Genomic DNA, 20,410 nt, shown 5'->3' on the forward strand with positions numbered 1-20,410 from the left:
CCTCGCCTCATGGACAATATGAATGTCAACACAGCAACATCCATTCCAAAATAGCCTGTGGGTTAGGAACTCCACAAGCTTTCCAAATAACCCCTTGTAATAGTTAATTAACTCCCACCCTAAAACACAGTCGGGGCATCAGCCCTTATTGAGACCAACAGAACAAAGCAAATGTGGTCGCTAGGCTCAACTGTGTGAGAGAAAATGAGCCAAAACCAAACTGTTCAAAGAGCAGAACCTGTTTTCCTCCAGACTTTCTGGAACCAGCCTGCCCAGTGTAAGAGCAAGTTGTAACCTTTCAGGAAGAGGGTGGAGGTGAAAACCAGCTTATAAGAGACACTCACTTCTCCCTTCACTATGGAGAAGCTAATCTCTCTCCACAATATATTTCAGCTTTTAGACCAATATGACAAATAAATCCTCATGTAATCAAACAACCTCCTCTCTACTTCACACTTTACTGGGAGAGGTCTAAGAACAAGACACCAGAAACTGCGAGCAGCTAGCTGCCCTCAACGTTCCGTTTAGACCAGTCAATAACATGATGTTTTATATTTTTAAAGTACAGGATTACAGAATGCACACACGCATGGCCACACATGCACACGCGCATACACACACACTCTTAGGTGTAAATCAAACTCCTTACCTTGTGAAGAGAACTCAGACTGGGAAGCAAAACGGCAAAGCTCTGATTCTGAATGCATCACATCATTGTTTGGCTTATCACATACATTCAAACTTTTCACAACTAAGTCTAAGTGATTCTCCCAGTCCTGGTCTGTCAGGTCTCCCTCAAGCCCCGGGGAAAGGGTGGGAGGCCTGTGCTCCAGGCACTCCTTTCCCTTTAGTGAAAAGTCACTAGAATTCAGGCCCCCAAAGGTGCCCCTGGAGCTCTCTTCGTCCCTAGATCTATGGACGTGCCGACTGGTTCTAGCACTGCTTTGGTTAAAACGCTGCCATCGCTTCTTGGGTGCTACATGGTTTACATCATTAGACTCATCCCCCAGGGAGCTTTCTGAATCCAACTCTAGGCCCTCACCATTTTCAGCAGAAGTGCAACTCTCAGTATTTTTATGAGGTTCAGGCCTCTTCCTGACATGATCTAAATTGTCATCAGATGAACATGCAGAGTCTTCATCAGTGGAGTGTTCCATTAACTCAAGAGACTCTTTCCTTGCAGTTTCTTCTATTTCATTATAAACAAGACTAGTAACCAATCCCTGCATATCCCTGCACGGGAGGGATGCTTTCTCCGCTATATTACTAGAGACCTGATTTAGAGGCTTGCTCAGCCCTTCTAGTTTTAAATCCTTTCTGACTGATGTTGCATGATCTGCGAGTTTGGATGACTGCTTAGATTGTGAACAGTTGTGTCTTGAGATGCAGTTTGTGCCATTCGAACTGGAAAGAGCAGGATCTGTGGGCTCCCTTTTGTTAGTACTCCGCCCAGTTATCTTGGCTGTAGTGCTGCACGAAAAAGAGGATTCACTCGCACTGGGGTTCTGACATGTTGCTTCCAGAACACAATCCCCATTTTTTTCTAATTTATAAGTGGGTCCTTTTGTACCCAAAGCCTTCAAGCCACTTGCAGAATTACTTCCAGAGGAACTGCTCATGCCAGCATTTCGATACGGGACCATATTCTGAGCTGACATCAGCTGCTGCTCTTTTGTCTTACTATCATGCATATCTTTCAACATCATTAGCAAGGTGCTGAATTTGTAGTCTGGCTCAATGGGTAAACGACTCTGCCCAGAGGCAGAAGAGAAGAGTAAGGGTGCTGTGGTCTTAGGTGCCCCATAGTCACTCGCTTCATCACCAAGGGACCTAAAGGACAGTTCCTTCAGCTCTGACAGGACATGCTTCACCACAGCAGTCTCTATTTCAGCAGAATCCCTGGCTCTCTCATGCACATTATTTAATGGTTCCTGACTATCAACTTTCCCACTCTTGGCAGGCGGACCAGCGAAACCTTTGGTGTCAGAAGAGCAGCAATTCACACCACATTCCTCTTCTAGGAGAGGGGGTTCTGTCCCAGCAGCACTCTCCTTGTGTTTGCTTCTTATACTTATGAGCCGGGGCACTTTGAGGTTTTTCAGGTGTAGATTCAGTTGATTTGTAATCCCAGTGTGGGAGCTCTCCCGACAAACATTCTGGGGTGTAGGGTGCTTATCTGCAAGGGAAAGATGGTCATTTCTCATAGCTGAAGTACACTCTAGAGCAATAACAGGCATCTCAGTGTCCGAGGCTGCTCCTTGGAGCTCCCCATCCACAGATTCAGCATCACTTCTGTCACCTACAGGGCCTGCTGGAGTTCTGTGATCTCTAGATAACCTTTTCCTAGCTCTTCTGTTGCTGTTTTGAGAGAGATACATGGAACATTTACTGTTTCCCCTCATCCCTGTACAGAATTCCTTTTCTTCTTTATCTGCAGAGTCACTAATCTCCAGAGCACTGCAGGCTGCCTCAGAACTTTGGTCCCCGGTATCTAGATCACTGGTCCCATCATCTGAGAAGGAAGTAAGCGAATCGGACTCTGTTTGCTTTTTCTCAATAGAAGTGTCAGCGGTAGAATAGTGTACCTGTAATTTGGAACTGCAAAGAATGCCTACAGGGCTTTTCTCTCTCTCTGTAGAGCTGCTAGAAAGCAAATCCACTTTCAGTGTGTCCCGTAGGGAGTCACCATGAGGAGCCTGATACTCCTGTTTCAAAGTTGTCTTCTCAAAACGTCTTTCTCCAAAAGAAGAGAGCAAGTAGTTTTCCACGGCACCATTGGCTGCTGTTAGGCTGTTCGCTATCCGGCAAAGTTCATGTGATGCATGTTTATCCGGCAGGTCCCCAGCAACCCTGTTTCTAACTATGTTCTCTGGTGCCTTTCCTCCAATTTCTCTCCTAGATGCTTCCAGTCTGGTGCTGCTCTTTTTTACTCTAGTCCTTTTCCTGCTGTCTGAGCTCTTTTTCACTTGTGATTTAGTGCACGACCTTCCCTTCTCCCTGGCTAAGTGTTTGGAGTCAAACGTCAATGATTTAAAACAGCCATTCAGCTGCCTGTCCGGTTCCATTACAGGGCCATTAGTGCAGGATTCCAACAGCACATCCTCACTGTTCAGCTCGCTGGGATTCTGACTACACTTCTGATCCTCAGTCCCCTTGAGAAGGAATTCTTCTGCATGTCCAACACTGACTTCCCATTTTGCCATAAACCTCTGAGGAACCTGAATGTTTGAGAGAAAACAAAGAGAGGTTACCTTCAAACAAACATTTAACAGAACCATCGAGTGAAACAACACGCAAGAGATGCTCTAGTGTATGCAAAACGCAGCAGCAGTCTCCAGGACTGGAGTCCAGCACCTCATGGCTAACATGGCTCCTGGACAGCACATCCATGGAGCACAAATGCATAGGACTCCAACTGAACCCAACTGAAATCACCCATGAACTCCCAGCTGCAGAACTGTTTGGATCACAATACTAGTAAATTAATGGCCTGTGTGCTTTCCTAGTGCTACTGAAGCTTCTGCAATAACAGCCCTACAGTGTTCTGTAATGTGTCACACCAACACACTCAAGCCTGAATCAAGTCCGACATCCTTCTTCCAGCAAAGGAGGGAGGGGTGCAATCCCCCCCCAACCTGTCACGGGTGCCTGACAGCACTGGCCTTCCTCAGAGACTGAATGCACTGGCCTCCCAGCATGCATCTAATGCAGCAACCTGCACAACAGCCATCAGGAAGGAGAATCCGACATGGGACCCCTGCATGGCAGGGCAGAGCACCAACCACTGGGCCATCAGAGGGGCCTCAGCATGCATCTCTCTAAAACATGCCATAAAGAAAGTGCTGGTTTGCTCTGTCCTGACCCCTCTTGCTTCCATTTATTTCACACTGCATCTCACCTTGTTCTCCCCACAGCATCCCCCTTCTCTTCCACCCCACGTACAAACCCGCCACTTTCACAGGGATGTGCCTAACCCTAACACACTGGGCTGTTCTTTCTGCTTAGAAGGCTCCCAGGATCCATGTTGAGTTTTGTACCCTTAACACAAGAAAAGGTGCCCAGGGCATTGGATAGGCACCTCCTGTAGGTGCCCGACTGAACACCAGTCGTTTTAAAGAAGCCTGGCTTTCAATCAGGGTTTGTTGCTCTTAGCTGAGCAAAGACAAACTGTAGGTTTTCATTATTACTCCTGAACCAAAATGAACCCCAGGTCACGGGAGCAGTTTGAATTCCCACCACTTTTCTTTTAAAGGGTGATCTACAGAATCTCAGCTGACTAAAGAATGGCAAGTAACCCAGTGGCACAAGGCAGACAGATCCTTTGCAACTCTGCAGGAGATCCTGGCAGGCAACCCCCTTGCTGATACAAACCCAGACTATCAAGTAGGCAATGTGTTTGGTTTACATAGGTGCAGCCATGCCAGCACTACACCCCAGCAATTCACAGAACTGGACTCAAGCCATGGACCTCCTGAGTCTTGGGGCACGTGCCTGGGAACACAGGGAGAGAACTGCAAATGCTGAATGAAGAGGTGAGGAATATCCCCCACACAAAAGGAACCAGGAGAAAGGAAAGCATAAGAGTAGTGAATCCTCTGGTGCTTTTTACTACAATCACCCAATCACTTACACTGAGACAATTATATCTGTCCCACTAACAAAGGAGCCACTACTGTCAGCAGTTAAACTATCAGTATAAGATAAAACTGCTTCTCTCTGGCTCCAGTGGCCTTCTGTATTCCTTCACTTTAATAATGCTGAACTGGTGAATTTCTTCAGTCATCTTTATAAGGTTGCAGGGCAGGACATTTGTATTATATTATGTTGTACAAAGGCATGTCTGCTCCAGGGTTGTACCTTTGAAACAGAGCAGGGGTAGGCAACCTATGGCACACGTGCCGAAGGCAGCACACAAGCTGATTTTCAGTGGCACTCGCACTGCCCGGGTCCTGGCCACCAGTCCGGGGGGCTCTGCATTTTAATTTAATTTTAAATGAAGCTGCTTAAACATTTTAAAAACCTCATTTACTTTACATACAACAATAGTTTAGTTCTATATTATAGAGTTATAGAAAGAGACTTTCTAAAAACGTTAAAATGTATGACTGGCACACGAAACCTTAAATTAGAGTGAATAAATGAAGACTCAGCACACCACTTCTGAAAGGTTGCCGACCCCTGTGCTAGACTATGCAACTCCCTCCCAAAGTCTGATCGGTGAGGCACTTTCTAAGTCAAATCAGAAGGAACTCTAAGTGCTTATACAACTTATTACAGAAGCAGGGTTCAAAACCCTATCCTTGTATTTTATGTAGTGGTCTAACACAGACTAGAAGCATGGTCTGTCCCTGAGTCAGCCAGGAGAGGTCACTGGAGAGCACAGCGAGCTACTCCCAAATGCACACTTTTAATCATCATCATTGATATTTCACATCAATAGAACTGTAATGCTGAATAAAACGGATAGATAGTGAGTATGTCAAACTGTGACAGGGTGACAACTTCTCCACCTCTCCGACTACTCTCTACGGTAACTTACAAACTACAGACCATGCCCTTAAAGAGGAGCAAGTCTAGAAACTCCTTGTGGCTTAAAAACTCTGATCATCACAGGAATTCTGCACATCAATTTACCAGCTGTGCCTCACAATTATCACTGCACAAACACATCTTTAGGGTGCGTTTCCAGACATAGAAGAACAATTTGACTGTGCAAACGCAAGCTACTTTTTAATCCCAGCAAAGAGTGAGCAAAGCAAGCTACCAAGAACAGAAGCTTTACCTTGTGCTTGTAGCCTTTTTCTTTTTGCTTCCCTCTTCTCCGAAGGACAGGTAGCTCTTCAAACTGATATCTGCCTTCAAAAAGTACAATCGCTTTTCCTGCAACCCAGGCTTTCTCAGAAGGGTCTCCTAAGGCATCTACGTAGTACTCTCGATACGGTCTCCGATTGGAAACTATTTAAAGAAATTAAACAGGATTATTGTCTTGCTTAAAACACATACTAGTGTGGGAAAGAAAGCACAGAAAGTGGAATCATGTTTATTAGCAGATTCTCCACCCATTCTCCTAACGTCTTCCTAAAATCCTAAAAAAATGCCAGCTAGGAGAACTCCTAGTCAGAGGGTTGGTGGGCATGCTTTTGTCTTAGTTTTCCTTGCTTTTGGTTGATATTTTGCATCTTGGAGTGGAGTTTGCTGTTAAATAGTTGATAGTCAGGCTTAGGGGACTCTTCCTCACAGGAGCAAAGACTTGGAGTTTGGTGCAAACAAGCCAACCATCTCCCTCTGTGGCAGGAAATACACCGCTGCCTCAATATAACGCCACCCAATATAACATGAATTTGGCTATAACGCGGTAAAGCAGTGCTCCGCGGGGGGGGGGGGCTGCGCACTCCGGTGGATCAAAGCAAGTTCAATATAACACGGTTTCATCTATAATGTGGTAAGATATTTTGGCTCCCAAGGACAGCGTTATATCAAGGTAGAGTGTACTTCAGAATAAAAGAGGTGGTTAAGGGGATTAAAATGTTTAGCCATGGTGGCATTTCTTTGGTCTTATATATTCCAAAGTAAAAAATATATATATATTTATTTAGTTTGAGCCTCTGTTATGGTTTTATAAAAAGTTCCCATGCAGCTGGCAGGCATTTCACTCTTGTGACTATTCCTTTTAATTTCCATTTAACTAGCTTCCTCATTTTTGTGTAGCTCTCTTTCAAGTTAAATGCTACTGTGGTGGCTTCTTTGGTATTTCCCCCCTACAAGGATGTTAAATTTAATTACATTATGGTCACTATTACCATATCCTGTGCTCCACTTAGAACTAAACCAAAAACTGCCTCCCTCCTTGTGGGATCCAGGACTACCAGCTCCAAGACACAGTCATTAATAATGTCTAGAAATGCTATCGCTGCATCCCGTGCTGGGGTGACATGTACCCAGCCAATATGGAGATAGTTGAAATCCCCCATTATTATTATTATTATTATTGAGTTTTCTATTTTTATAGCCTCTCTAATCTCCCTTGGCATTTCACAATCACCACCACCACCCTGGTCAGGTGGGCAGGAGTAGATCCCTGCTGTGATACGCTTATTATTCAAGCATGGAATTTCTATCCTGAGAGATTCGATGGGACAGTTTGATTCATTGAAGATTTGTACTATATTTGACTCTACGCTTCCTTTCACATACAGTGTCACGTCCCCCACCAGTGCGATCTGCTCCGTCATCCCTATACAGTTCGTACCCTGCTGTCACCGTGCCCCATTGATCATCATCATTCCACCGAGTTTCTGTGATGCCAACTACATCAATATCCTCATTTAATACCAAGCACTCGAGTTCCCCCATCTTCGTATTTAGCCTTTTAGCAGTTGTACACAAGCACTTCTAAAATTTGTCAGTATTTAGTTGTCGGCCTTCATGTAAGGTAACTGGATGGAACTCTTTCATTGGACTGTTTCTCTTCAGTTCCTACCTGCACTTTATCAACTTCGATCCTCTCCCCTTTACTAGGACAGAGAATCCCTGTGAAGAGACCCTCCCCTAAGGGATGTCTCTGTCTGAACCATGTGCTTCTCTGTACCTGTCAGCTTCTCCCAGCCATTAGTTTTGAAACTCCTCTACCACCTTTTAGCGTTACACACCAGCAATCTGGTTCCATTTTGGTTCAGGTTAAGCCCATTTCTCCTGGATAGGCTCCTCTTTTCCCAAAGGGTTCCCCAGTTCCTAATAACCCTAAACCCCTCCTCTTACCTAGCAGCCTCTTCTAGCTTTCCCTATGTCATTGGTACCTACATGTACCACGATCACCAGCTCCTCCCCAGCACTACACATGTCTGTCTAGATGTCTCGAGTGATTTGCAACCTTCGCACTCAGCAGGCAATTCACCAGGTGGTTCTCCCAGTCATCACAAACCCAACTAGCTATATTTCTAATGATAGAATCCCCCATTACTGTTACCTCCCCCAGAGGGGTATCTTGAGTGTGAGACAATACCATGACTTCATCTGGAGGGTCCCAGCTATGGGATTGTTTCCTTCTGCTCCAGTTTGATGGTCTTCCTTGAAACTTTCCTCCTCCTCAACAGCACACTGGCTGTCTACCTCGGCATGCAACTGCACTACAGTGTCTCAGAACGTCTCATCTACGTTCCCCTCTGTCTCCTCCCCTTCAGCCACTCTGGTCTCAAGGGCCTGTACTCAGTCCCTCAGGGCCCTGAGCTGCTTAAATTGCTGCATATTTAAACTATGTTCAGATATTATCCAACACTAGGGTGAAGGGATTTAGGGGAGGGAAAGGCAGGTAGAGAGACAGAAATTGAGAATGTGGTGAAGCTGCTAAACCTGGGGGGAATGTCATATGCTTTCTGTGGAATTATGCATCATAGAATCATGGGACTGGCAGGGACCGCGAGAGGTCATCTAGTCCAGTCCCCTGCACTCCTGGCAGGACTAAGAATTATCTAGACCATCTCCGACAGGATGGCGCTCCACTTCCTGCTGCAGGTGAGTGCAGGGAGGTTGGGGAAAGGAAGACCCCCGTACTCACCTGTGGCGGGAAGCGGAGCGCTGCAGCTGGGAGCTTGCAGAGTGGAGCAGGCTGCTCCACTTCCGCTGCTGCTGGTGAGTGCGGGGGGGATACCTTCCCCCAAACCTCCTCCCCAAAGCGACACAGCTGGGGCCAGGGCAAGGGAAGCAGAGCAGGCTGCTCCCAGACCCCCACTAATCTCCCAGGCCACTCTGGGACTGCAGGGCCCCCAAAAGTGCCCTCCCACAGCTCCTGCCCCCCAGACCGGGGGGGGGGGGAGAGAAGCCCCCGAGACCCTCTGCCCCTTATCAAACCTCTCAGCCCCGGGCTGGCCCGACACCCTTAACACACTGCTCAGAGCAGCGTGTCAAAGCTTTACTGTGTTGTATGCGAACCCGCGTTCTATTGGGCCCCGTTATACTGGGGTAGAGGTGTACTTGAAAACTGTAATGTATCCTCTCAGTCTTCTCTTCTCAAGACTAAATAAATGTAATTTTTTCAATCTTTCCTTGTAGATCATGTTTTCCACACTTTTAATCATTTTTGTTGCTCTTCTCTGGACTCTCTCCGATTTGTCCACATCTTTCCTGAAATGTGGCACCCAGAACTGGACACAATACTCCAGCTGAGGCCTAATCAGCGTGGAGTACAGCAGAAGAATTACTTCTCATGTCTTGCTTACAACACTCCTGCTGCTAATACACCCCAGAATGATGTTCGATTTTTTTGCAACAGTGCTATACTTTTCACACATATTTAGGTTGTGATCCACTATGACCCCCAGATCCCTTTCTGCAGTGCTCCTTCCTACTCAGTAATTGCCCATTTTGTATGTGTGCAACTGATTGTTCCTTCCTAATTGGAGCACTTTGCATTTGTCCTTATTGAATTTCATCCTATTTACTTCAGACCATCTCTCCAGTTTGTCCAGATCATTTTGAATTTTCATCCTATCCTCCAAAGCACTCGTGACCCCTCCCAGCTTGGTATGGTCCGCAACTTTATCAGTGTACTCTCTATATCATTACCTAACACATCGATGAAGACATTGAACAGAACCGGACTCAGAACTGATCCCTGCGGGACCTCACTCGTTATACCCTTCCAGCTTGACTGTGAACAACTGATAACTACTCTCTGGGAACATTTTTCCAACCAGTTTTGCACCCACCATCTAGGTTGTATTTCCCTAGTTTGTTTATGAGCCAGTCATGCGAGACAGTATCAAAAGCCTTACTAAAGTCAAGATGTACCACATCTACTGCTTCCCCCCCATCCACAAGACTTGTTACCCTGTCAAAGAAAGCTATTAGGTTGGTTTGGCACAATTTGTTCTTGACAAATCCATGTTGACTGTTACTGATCACCTTAGTATCTTCTAGGTATTTGCAAATTGATTGCTTGATTATTTGTTCCATTATCTTTCCAGGTAATGAAGTTAAGCTGACTGGTCTGTAATTCCCCAGGTTGTCCTTATTTCCCTTTTTATAGATTGACACTAGATTTGCCTTTTTCCAGTCCTCTGAAATCTCTCCTTTCTTCCATGACTTTGCGAAGATAACTGCTAATGGCTCCGATATCTCCTCAGTCAGCTCCTTGAGCACTCTAGGATGTATTTCATCAGGCCCTGGGGACTGGAAGACATCTAACTTGTTTAAGTAATCTTTAACATGTTCTTTCCTTATTTTAGCCTCTGGACCTATATCATTCACTATGTTAGGCATCCAATTGCTAATAACCTTTTTGGTGAAAAACAAAACAAAAAAAAGATCATTTAGCACTTCTGCCATTTCCATATTTTCTGTTATTCTCTGTCTCCTCCACCCCTTATTGAGTAAGGGCTCTACTCTGTCCTTGGTCTTCCTCTTGCTTCTATAACGTATTTGTAGAATGTTTTCTTGTTACCCTTTATGTCTCTAGCTAGTTTGATCTTGTTTTGTGCCTTGGCCTTTCTAATATGTCCCTACATACTTCTGTTATTTGTTTATATGCATCCTTTGTCATTTGAACTAGTTTCCTCTTTTGCAGGACTCCTTTTTGAGTTTCAGATGGAGATTTTAACAGTCTGAGCTGAGTCACTAACACTGCATGGTCTCAGAGTCTAGCCTTTCCGACCGGTGAGGGCCACAAAAGTTGCAAAAGCAACATCGCTAAACAGCAGCCTGTCCTGCGTATAGAGCATTACCCCAGATGGACTGACATTTCAAAGGTGTTCCGTTACCAAGGGAATGTGGAGAGAGAGAGGCTGGAAGGAAAACAAGGGGAAAGAAATACTCAGAAATATACAGGTTCCCCCCATTCATGATATGCTGGAATAAAAGTGTCCCCTGCTGTAGCTAACTTTACATTGACAGCAGCTTAAATACATCCGAGTGAAGTGCAAGGTCAGTTTCGAAATCAAAGGGTCTCTTCTCTGTTCACCCGGCCTCTCTGCTACCTCTGTCACCACTGACCACTCACCTTGATACTCCCTCTGTCTTGGGCTCACAGGACTCTGTCCTTTCCTGGCCTTCTCCTCTTTCTGACCATTACTCAAGGAGAATCCTCTTCCTGTTTCCTTCCCCCAGTGCATGTGTCCCAGGAATCTGTCTGTGGTCCCCTTCATTCTCCTCCTCCACACTCACTCCTTCTCTGCTCCCTTGGTCCATTACCCCTAGGGTCCAATGGCCCTCAGATCTACCACACAAACTCCCCATGGATGTCCCTTCACTTCCTTATAATAAACAGGCAAAAACTACACTTCTCATCTTCCTCCCAAGCCTTTGTACCAGGAAAACTGATCTACTGCTCCATAGGCCCCTCCCTGGCATCCAGCAGCTAAAACAATCTCCCTGTCCCACTGTTCTGTTCCTCTTCCCACCACCAACCTCCTTGAGTCCATTCACTGCCTCCCTGTTTCTTTCCACGTATAGTTCAAATTCTTCGTCCTCACTTGTCAGGCTCTGTACAGCTGTGCCTGGCCCCATCCCACTCCCAACTCCCGCAGTTCTCCCTGGCACTCTGCCCAACCCTCTCATCTTACTCCACCCTCTCTCCTCCCACCTTATCCTTTGTGCCCCTTTTCATGCTGCTCCCTATGCCTGCAATGCCATCCCTCTTGGTCTGCGCCAGTCACCACCGCTCTACTCCTCAGAACGTGCATCTCTTGCTTAGCACAAGAATGGAGGTCAGTGGTACAATCGACTCCTCACTTCATCCTAGATCAATGTCCATTTTAAAATGACAGAACCTACAAGATCCAACCGCCAACTGATCCCCATCATTATCATTTGTGTTAACCTTCATCTCCCCATCCCTATACTTCCCTTGCTGTCTTCACATCAGTATCTGTCTCATCTATACTGTGGGTTTCTCATGGCAGGGACCATCTTTTCTAACTTCTATGCACTGCCATGCGGTTAAAGGGCTGCCCAAAGAACGGCAGCAACTGCGGCACTCAGTGTCCTTAACTGTGTCGTACAAGTGGGTACGGTACCTTTCATTTTGGAGTGACAGTCAAGCACTGGATCATGACAGATTGTGCAGGGCCACCACGGTCGTCTGTTGAACTTAGCCCAGACTAGATCTCCAACTTCATACTTCACTGGAGCAGGTTTCTTCTTCGCTCGATTCTTTGGACAGAAATCAGAACATGAGGAATCAAGTAAGCGACAGACACCTTTGAGGAGAGTCTCACATCTCGCTGGAACATCATCGGACAATCACAAGTGGTGACATTTCTATTTTTTTAAAAAGTTAATATTTCTTGCTCCAACATCTTTCACAGGATACCAACCATTTCCTCCCACCCAGTCCTTCCCAATCCACTGTAGCCAGACATCACACCGTTCAGCAGTAAAAGGTTTCAGCTCACAGCCAACACTGATTACTATCCAGCTCAGTCAGATGTCCTAGTTCACAGACAAGGAAGCGGAATATCTTGAGATATTTCTGTCTGTAAGGTGGTGATCAGAACAACAGATGCACGGTATCTGCCACTATTAGTAAAGGAAAAGTGCTGGGCACATACAAGCTAATACTACTCTGCTTCTCAGATAAATGCAGGAAATGGAGTTTGCTGACAAAACATTTTATACTACACTGAATGCATGTATGGTCATAATATCTTTGCCATTTCTCCTGCGGTCTGGTTTACGCATGCAGAGCCACCGCTGCTCCCCAAAAAAAAACACAAGAGAGAGAGAGAGAGCAGGCAAGTCCACATTGTCAGTCTGTCGCTTTTATGAAAGGAACCAAACTATAAAATGCGAGTGCAACTGGCTGAGACATGGCTCACTGGGAGAGGCAGCAAGACAGGCGCCAAACCTGCCTCCAGAAGCCACACCTGAATTTCTGTTTCTTGTTAGGAAATTGAATGCCCAAATCCACATGGTATCAGAAGTCTACACATGGGCGGGCAGGCTATTTCAGGGGAGCCGGGGCCAGCCTACTTGGGACAAGCTCCACTAAGGAAAATGAGCCAACCCAGACCCACTTGCGAGCTGTTAATTACCAGTGCGGCCAGGCAGCAGTTAAGTAATTAAAGAACCCCCAGGCCTTATAAAGGTTCTAAGAGCTCAGGCAGGGGGGCCCAGAACACACAGAGGCAGGTCCTGAGGAAAGGGGCTTCTCAGGGGAGCCGATTAGAGAGCGCACCAGAAAAGGGGACCTAGGAAAGAGGCTCCTGGAGGGAGTGGGATCCAAAAGTGCTACAAGGGGCGAAGCCCTAGGGAGGCCTGGTCCCAGCAAAAGGACCTTACCAGGCAGCAGCAAGAAGTCCAAATCGCTGGGGAACTACATACCGCTCCAGAGAAGAGCTGCAGCAGTTTGACCTTTGTAGGGCCCTGAGTCCAGAGAAAGAACCCTTCCCTAAATGATGGCAGAAGCCCGACTCCAGAAGAGGGTCCCAGGTCAAGAGGGCCTTACTGGTGAACAGCCTGGACGAATGAGACGGATGGACTCAGGTGAGGAAAACAGACTAATATTAATTCGCCCCCCTGCCCATTAGAACGCTGGGGATGACGACTAGCTTGCCTGTCTGTTCAGCCTTTGATCAAATGAAATAGCAAAAAACCTGCATTAATGCGAGCTAAGGTAGCCCTGTGGTATCCTGTGCCCTTCCGGAACACTGAGTTCAGCAAAACTCAAACTCCTGAAAACCAGGAAATAGAGTTACGGTAAAAGCCTGTGCAACCTTAACTCTGCCCCCCCCCCCCCCCCCCGAGCTCGCAACATCCACTGGGAATTACCTGCATGCTCTCCAGCTACACTCAGTCTGTTGAGGATAGCTGTACTGAATGGTGGAGGAATATGTTGGAGTAGCTTGGAAGAGCTGTGACTGTGATATGAGAAGATCTGGGTCTGAATCAAAGAAGGAGGTGGATCTGTACCTTGAGGTTTCAGTCTGCCTCGTGTCAATCAAGTTGTGTGGGTTGTGCCATGAGTACTACCAGTAGTGAGGTGGGATAGGAGAGCAGTCCAGATTTAATGATGGGTAGGGGAAAGTGTAGGTTTAGCTGGTCTGCTGTGTGCAAGTGGGAAGGGACCGTAAAAGGTGCAAAGAGTTATTAAATGTGACAGGTGGTATTCGGTGGGGGGGAGCAGGCACAGCGTTTGAGCACACGGCAAGTGAAGGTAGAGCCTGTTCATTACAGAGTGGGAGTGCAGGTGTTATGGATGTGTTGGGGCATCACTCCAAGAGGGCAGAGTTAAGGTTGTGTGGACTTTTACCCAAAGTCTGTATGTCCTGGCTTTCAGAAGTCTGAGATCTGGTGAACTCAACATTCTAGAAGGGCACGAGCTCACATCAGGCAGCCTTAACTCTGTCAGTGTTTTGGCCATTTAATTTCTTAGGTTTTGTTAGACAAAGAAATGTCTGTTGGCAGGAGTTAGTAGTCACTGAGACAGTTTCAGTTCTCACCCAGATTTGCAGCTGATATTACCCAGCCACAGGAGCCTACGTAGCTGGCTTTCAAACAGTGCTTTTCATAAGCAGATTTCAAAGAACTTTCCACTTTACAAATGGGAAACTGAATCACAGAAGTTACAGGAGTTACCCAAGGTTGTCCAGCAGGCTGTGGCAGAGCTAGGAATAGCCCCAGTTCAGTGGTCTTTCCACTGGGCCATAGAGCTGCTGTGTGATTCAATAATCTCCTTCGCCCCCACCCCGGTATATTTTGTTGAAGTGCAATGGGGACAATGGTGGGTTAGAGCCAGGGAGAGAAACCTCGCCCCTGGTCTCGGTCCCAAAACCTTGCCAGTTTTATCATATGGCTGTTAAAGTAACGTTAAACACACGAGAAGACTGATGTCTCTCTCCACCCCTCCCACCATTCTCCTGAACATGGATCGCCCCACCCTGCCAACGTTTCCAGCTCCCCCTCCCCGCCCCAGCCCACTGAGCCACTAGCTGCACGGCAGAGGCCAGCCACAGGTAAGACATTGCTCCTTGCTGTCTCTTGCCCTGTGCTGCTGCACACATGCATCACAGGCAGCAGCTCACTAGAGGGCCGTCCAGCCCCCCATTCCCACTCCCCATCCCGAGTGGTCAGCCAGGCTTCCGCCATGCCCCAGACCCACCCGGTCCACCACTCCTCCAAGCCACCCCACACACAAAGGGGGCGGATCTCTTAACTACTCACACTTTTTGGATTTCAGATGTTTAAATCTGTTACCTAAGGTCCTGTCCCCCATGAGATCCAGGCTCACATGGAGGGGCAGGAGGAGGGGCTCAGACCCTTTCAGGGGGGTTGAGCTCCCTGAGATCCCACATGCATATGAAGGTGAGAATTCAGGATTGACATCCCCCACTCATAGCCCCCCAACTTCCTTGGCTAGCCCTGATTCACCAACCCCTCCTGTTTCCCCCCAATCCCTCCCCCTTACCCTGTACTTAAGCTCCCCGACCACCCATTCCCACTTATATCCCTCTTCATATTACCCCCATCCCGCACTGCACACCTAAATCCTCATCTACTCTTGCTCCCCAATCATCCCTCCCAGTGAGCATTCACATGTGGAAATTATTTGCTTTTCAAAAATAGTTTCAGTGCCTTCTGAATATTCTGCTGTGCTCAGATTAAATTTCTCCTAAATAAATAAATCAAATTTGACAGAGGCAGATTTTTCCCACATGTGTACAGTTCATTCTCAGATTTCCTCCCAGGATGGGTTCAGAGCTGGAGACTCAGAGATGTGTCAATGAGCTGTTTTCAGCTGAAGGAGAGCACCTGATGGAGATGACTACAGCCTGAAACAACAGCTACGAGACATGTGGATTGTTCCACTCATGTCAGTGGGTGTGCTCATTTCTTCCTCCCCCGCCCAGGCAGGAGAGTTTCTGACATGTGTCAAGCATACCTGTTCTCAGCTCCTCACCCCCGTCTCAGCAGTATGTTCTTGGTGCATGCTCTGAGCATGCCTGTTCTCAGCTCCCCAGAGGGGCAGGGCTTCCCTAGCTCACATAGGGGCAGCGAGAGGGCTCAGATACTCCTGGAAAAGCAAGCCACCTCCAGAATATGGCTCACATGAAGAGGAGAGGGAAAGGAGGGGTCAGACCCACCCAACTCCTGGTGTTGATGGGAGGGCTTCTCCCGTTGACACAGCTACTGCCGCTCGGGGAGGTGGAGCCCTACGCCAATGGGAGAGCTTCTCCTCTTGGCATAGGTAGCATCTGTGCCACTATAGTGCTGTAGATGTAGACAAACCCAGAATAATCTGCTGCACTTAGATTACATGGATGGGAAAACCCCAACGTTAACGTAGCTGTGCTGCTGTACCACAGACGTACCCAGAGGGCCTGTCTACACATGTAACACTGCAACGGCACATCCAGCGGGAAGGTTTCTCCTGTCGGCATAGGTAATCCACCTCCCTCAGAGGGGGTAGCTAGATTGATAGAAGAATTCTTCTGTCATCCTGCACTGTCTACATTGGGGCTAGGTCTGCTTAACTACATCCGAGCGACGGAGCTATGCAGAGGGAAGTTTTCAGTGTAAACCAGCCCCTAGACTCTCTGGAATTCGGACCAACATGCGCCAATGACATTATGGCTAATTGAATTCATCTGAAGGAAGTGTATGTTTCTAGCAAATCTAATCTTCCCTCTGCTCTCTTACCGTGAAGTAGTAATGATATTAAATGGTGTTAGAGTTAGGCCTGGTCTACACTAAAAAAATCAGGTTGACCAACTATGTCGTTCAGGGGATGTGAAACATGCACACCCCATAGCAATGTAGTTAAAACGACCTAACCTCCAGGGTAGACAGTGCTAATACGCTTCTGTCGATCGACCTACCTCCCACCTCTTGGGGAGGTGAATTACTATGCTGATGGCAGAACCCTTCCCATTGGCATATATTGTGGTTACACCAGCATTTCTCAAACTGGGGTCTGCAAACCTGTGGGGGTCCCCAGGCCCCACTGATCAACTCTCCCCCACTCCTCAACTCCTCTCCCTCTCTCTATCTCTCAGAGGCTACTGAAGCCAAACCAGGAGATTTTATGCACTAAAAGTCCATCAGCGCAGCGGTGCTAAGGCAGGCTCCCTGCCTGCCATGGCCCCGTGCTGCTCCCGGAAGTGACCAGCACATCCCAGCGGCCCCTGGCGGGGAAGGGTCTCCGTGCACTGCCCCCGCCCCCAGCACCGGCTCCACAGCTCCCATTGGCCAGGAACTGTGGCCAATAGGAGCTGTGGAGGCCCCTGCAGGCAGGGGCAGCAAGTGATTTCTCTCCTGCCATCCATCTCCATCCTCTGACGAACAGAGGCTAGGGACACCACTCTTACCCATCCTAGCTAATAGCCATTTATGGACTCAGCCACCATAAATTTATCCAGTCCCCTTTTAAACATTGTTATAGTCCTAGTCTTCACAACCTCCTCAGGTAAGGAGTTCCACAAGTTGACTGTGCGCTGCGTGAAGAAGAACTTCCTTTTATTTGTTTTAAATCCGCTGCCTATTAATTTCATTTGGTGACCCCTAGTTCTTGTATTATGGGAATAAGTAAATAACTTTTCCTTATCTACTTTCTCAACATCACTCATGATTTTATATACCTCTATCATATCCCTCCTTAGTCTTCTCTTTTCCAAGCTGAAGAGTCCTAGCCTCTTTAATCTTTCCTCGTATGGGACCCTCTCTAAACCCCTAATCATTTTAGTTGCCCTTTTCTGAACCTTTTCTAGTGCCAGTATAGCTTTTTTGAGGTGAGGAGACCACATCTGTACACAGTATTCGAGATGTGGGCGTACCATGGATTTATATAAGGGCAATAATATATTCTCAGTCTTATTCTCTATCCCCTTTTTAATGATTCCTAACATCCTGTTTGCTTTTTTGACCGCCTCTGCACACTGTGTGCTAGATGCTGTACAAGCACAAAACAAAAAGTCCCCACCCGAAAAGACCTTCAGTTGGAAAGGCTGCTCTATTATAAAGTTTATTGAATAGAAATGAGAATGGCAATTAGCTAATACGTATTACACTAGTTAATGTATGAATCAATAGCTACATGTTTATACTAGGCATCATTACATTGGAATCATTACATCTTAAATGATTTCTACTGGGTAAAATTTTGAAAAGTGTCTAGGTGATTTAGTCATTTAGGAGCCTAAGTCCCATTGAAAGTAAATGGAACTTAGGCTCCTAAATGATTTAAACATTTTTCAAAAATATACCAATAATCAAGAAAGAACTGTTATTTTGATTCAGACTAATTTTAATATTCAGAACTGAATTAGTCCAAAAATATTACCAATTAAAGAAGAAAAAAATAATTCCTGTCTTGACAGAAAATAGGTTGTCAGCAATCAAACATGGATTCAAATAACTGAGCAGCATGTTCTGATTGACATGGGAAGAAGCTAAGACTTCAGCAGGAGACTGGCCCAAAGATGGAAGATAGTGACGGCCCTGTGTTCTGCATGGAACAGAGAGGCATAAAAAAAAGAGATGCTCTGATCAGTTCATGATTACATATGTTCAGTAAGTATGTTAGATACACACATCTGACATGTCTACACTGAAAAATAATAATAATAATAATAATAAAAAAGGCTAACTTGAGTCATGACATTTTTGTATTTTTTATGTCTGATTTTGTAAGTAGTTTTGTAAGTAGCACACAGAGACCACCTGGCCCCACCTACCTAGGAGCCACTGCCAGAGAGATGTGCCGGTCGCTTTCGGGAGTCGCCCGAGGTAAGCACCACTCGGCCAGAGCCCGCACCCCCTCCTGTATCCCAACCCCCTGCCCCAGCCCAGAGCCCACACCCTGCACCCAAACTCCCTCACAGTGCTACAACGGTGCAGCTGCAGTGCAGTAGCTGTGCTGCTATAGCAGTTTAAGTGTATACATGCCCTAGGTAAAGGTGGGTACAACAGGCTTTCACATAATACAGGTGTTACCATTAGCCCCAATGTGCTAGCTATTTGCCCCTGCCTATAGGCCTCACCAGCGACCTGCCTCATGTCACTTCAGCAGTCCAACCACTCTAAAACATTCCAGATGTGATACACTACACATGAACCTCTAGGGCTGCAACAGCAACACACAGAGAGTGGCTTCCAAGAGAGCTGCCCTGGGGTTCCAGGCAGAACGCAGATGCAGAGAGTCCTATGCTAAGCTTCACCCTTTGCACTTTTAAGTCCTGCAACTAAATTGTTCATTCAACACTAAGATGACAACTGTTTGGGCTGGAATATATGAACAGTTATAGGTCAAGATTTTACTGACTAAAATGTTAGTTCTCTCTAATTGAAGAAAATGCATTATACTTTTGGAAAGAACTGTCCAGGTTTCATTTCCAATTGTTAAAGAACAGAATTCAAAGCAGAATGGCTTTTTGCATGTTACAGCTGTAGGGAAAGTTCCACTAGTAACTACATTACTGTAACTCCTCACTTAATGCAGACTAACACGGCTACCCCTCTGATACTTGTCACTTAATGGTGTAGTTCTGTTCCTGAAAAATGCGACTTTAAGCAAAACGATGTTAAGCGAATCCAATTTCCCCATAAGAATTAATGTAAATGAGGGGGTTAGGTTCCAGGGAAGTTTTTTTCACAAAAGACTATTATACACACACACAAATACGTTTTAAACAAACAATTTAATACAGTGATGATGATGATTGTGAAGCTTGGTTGAGGTGGAGGAGTCAGAGGGCGGGATATTTCCCTTACTGCTAAATGATGAACTAGCAATTGGCTGAGCCCTCAAGGGTTAACACACTCATTCTACAAGGCAGCAGGAATGGAGGGAGATAAGCTCATTTCCCTTTTAAGTACACTGCCTTGTTAATTAGATCAGCTTGCTGAGACCACAACTGCTGCAAGCTCCCTCTGTCCTGAGCCCTGGTGTGTCCCCCCTGCTCTGTGGAAGATGGGGTAAGCAGGATGCAGGAGCAGGGGGGAGGGGGACACCCTGACATTAGCCCCCTCTTCCTTCCCGCCCCGCACAGCAAGCAGGAGTCTCGGAGAGCAGCTCCAAGGCAGAGGGCAGGAGCAGCACATGGCAGTGAGGGAGGGACAGCTGCAATTGCTAGCCTGCTGGGCAGCTGCTGCACAGGGAACTTAGGGGGGCTGCCGGTCCACCCTGGTTCCAAGCCCCCACCAGCTAGATAATGTTTTCACCTCTCTTAGCCAGAAGGCCAAGAAGCGATAAGCTACAACGGGCTGCTCTTCCTGCAAGCAGTAGACAAAGCAGGAGGCTGCCAAACGACATTAGAAGCATTACACAACTTTAAACGAGCATATTCCCTAATTGATCAGCAACGTAACAACGAAACTGGGACGACTTTAAGTGAGGAGTTACTGTACAGACCACATTGCTCAGAATCTTATAACTCAGTCACCCAGATCTCACAATAACGAGCACAGTTTGCTCATCCAGAGA

The 20,410-nt window shown here is 46.7% G+C and overlaps 1 protein-coding gene across 5 annotated transcripts in view; it reads right to left on the reverse strand.

The window, feature by feature from the left end:
* The window catches only part of NSD1 (nuclear receptor binding SET domain protein 1), a 115,251-nt gene that overhangs the window by 72,241 nt on the left and 22,600 nt on the right, over positions 1-20,410 (reverse strand). For 4 of the 5 annotated variants that reach the window (XM_039485520.1, XM_039485519.1, XM_039485518.1 and 1 more), the window contains exons 2-4: positions 12,009-12,144; positions 5,783-5,955; positions 650-3,218 (exon numbers count right to left, since the gene is read on the reverse strand). In XM_039485520.1, the coding sequence (XP_039341454.1) occupies positions 650-3,218; positions 5,783-5,955; positions 12,009-12,144 (2,878 nt within the window). The remainder of the gene's footprint in view (positions 1-649; positions 3,219-5,782; positions 5,956-12,008; positions 12,145-20,410) is intronic. The other variant, XM_039485522.1, reaches the window with a different exon arrangement.

The sequence above is a fragment of the Mauremys reevesii genome, linkage group 8 (assembly GCF_016161935.1).
Source record: "Mauremys reevesii isolate NIE-2019 linkage group 8, ASM1616193v1, whole genome shotgun sequence".
Lineage (NCBI taxonomy): Eukaryota > Metazoa > Chordata > Testudines > Geoemydidae > Mauremys > Mauremys reevesii.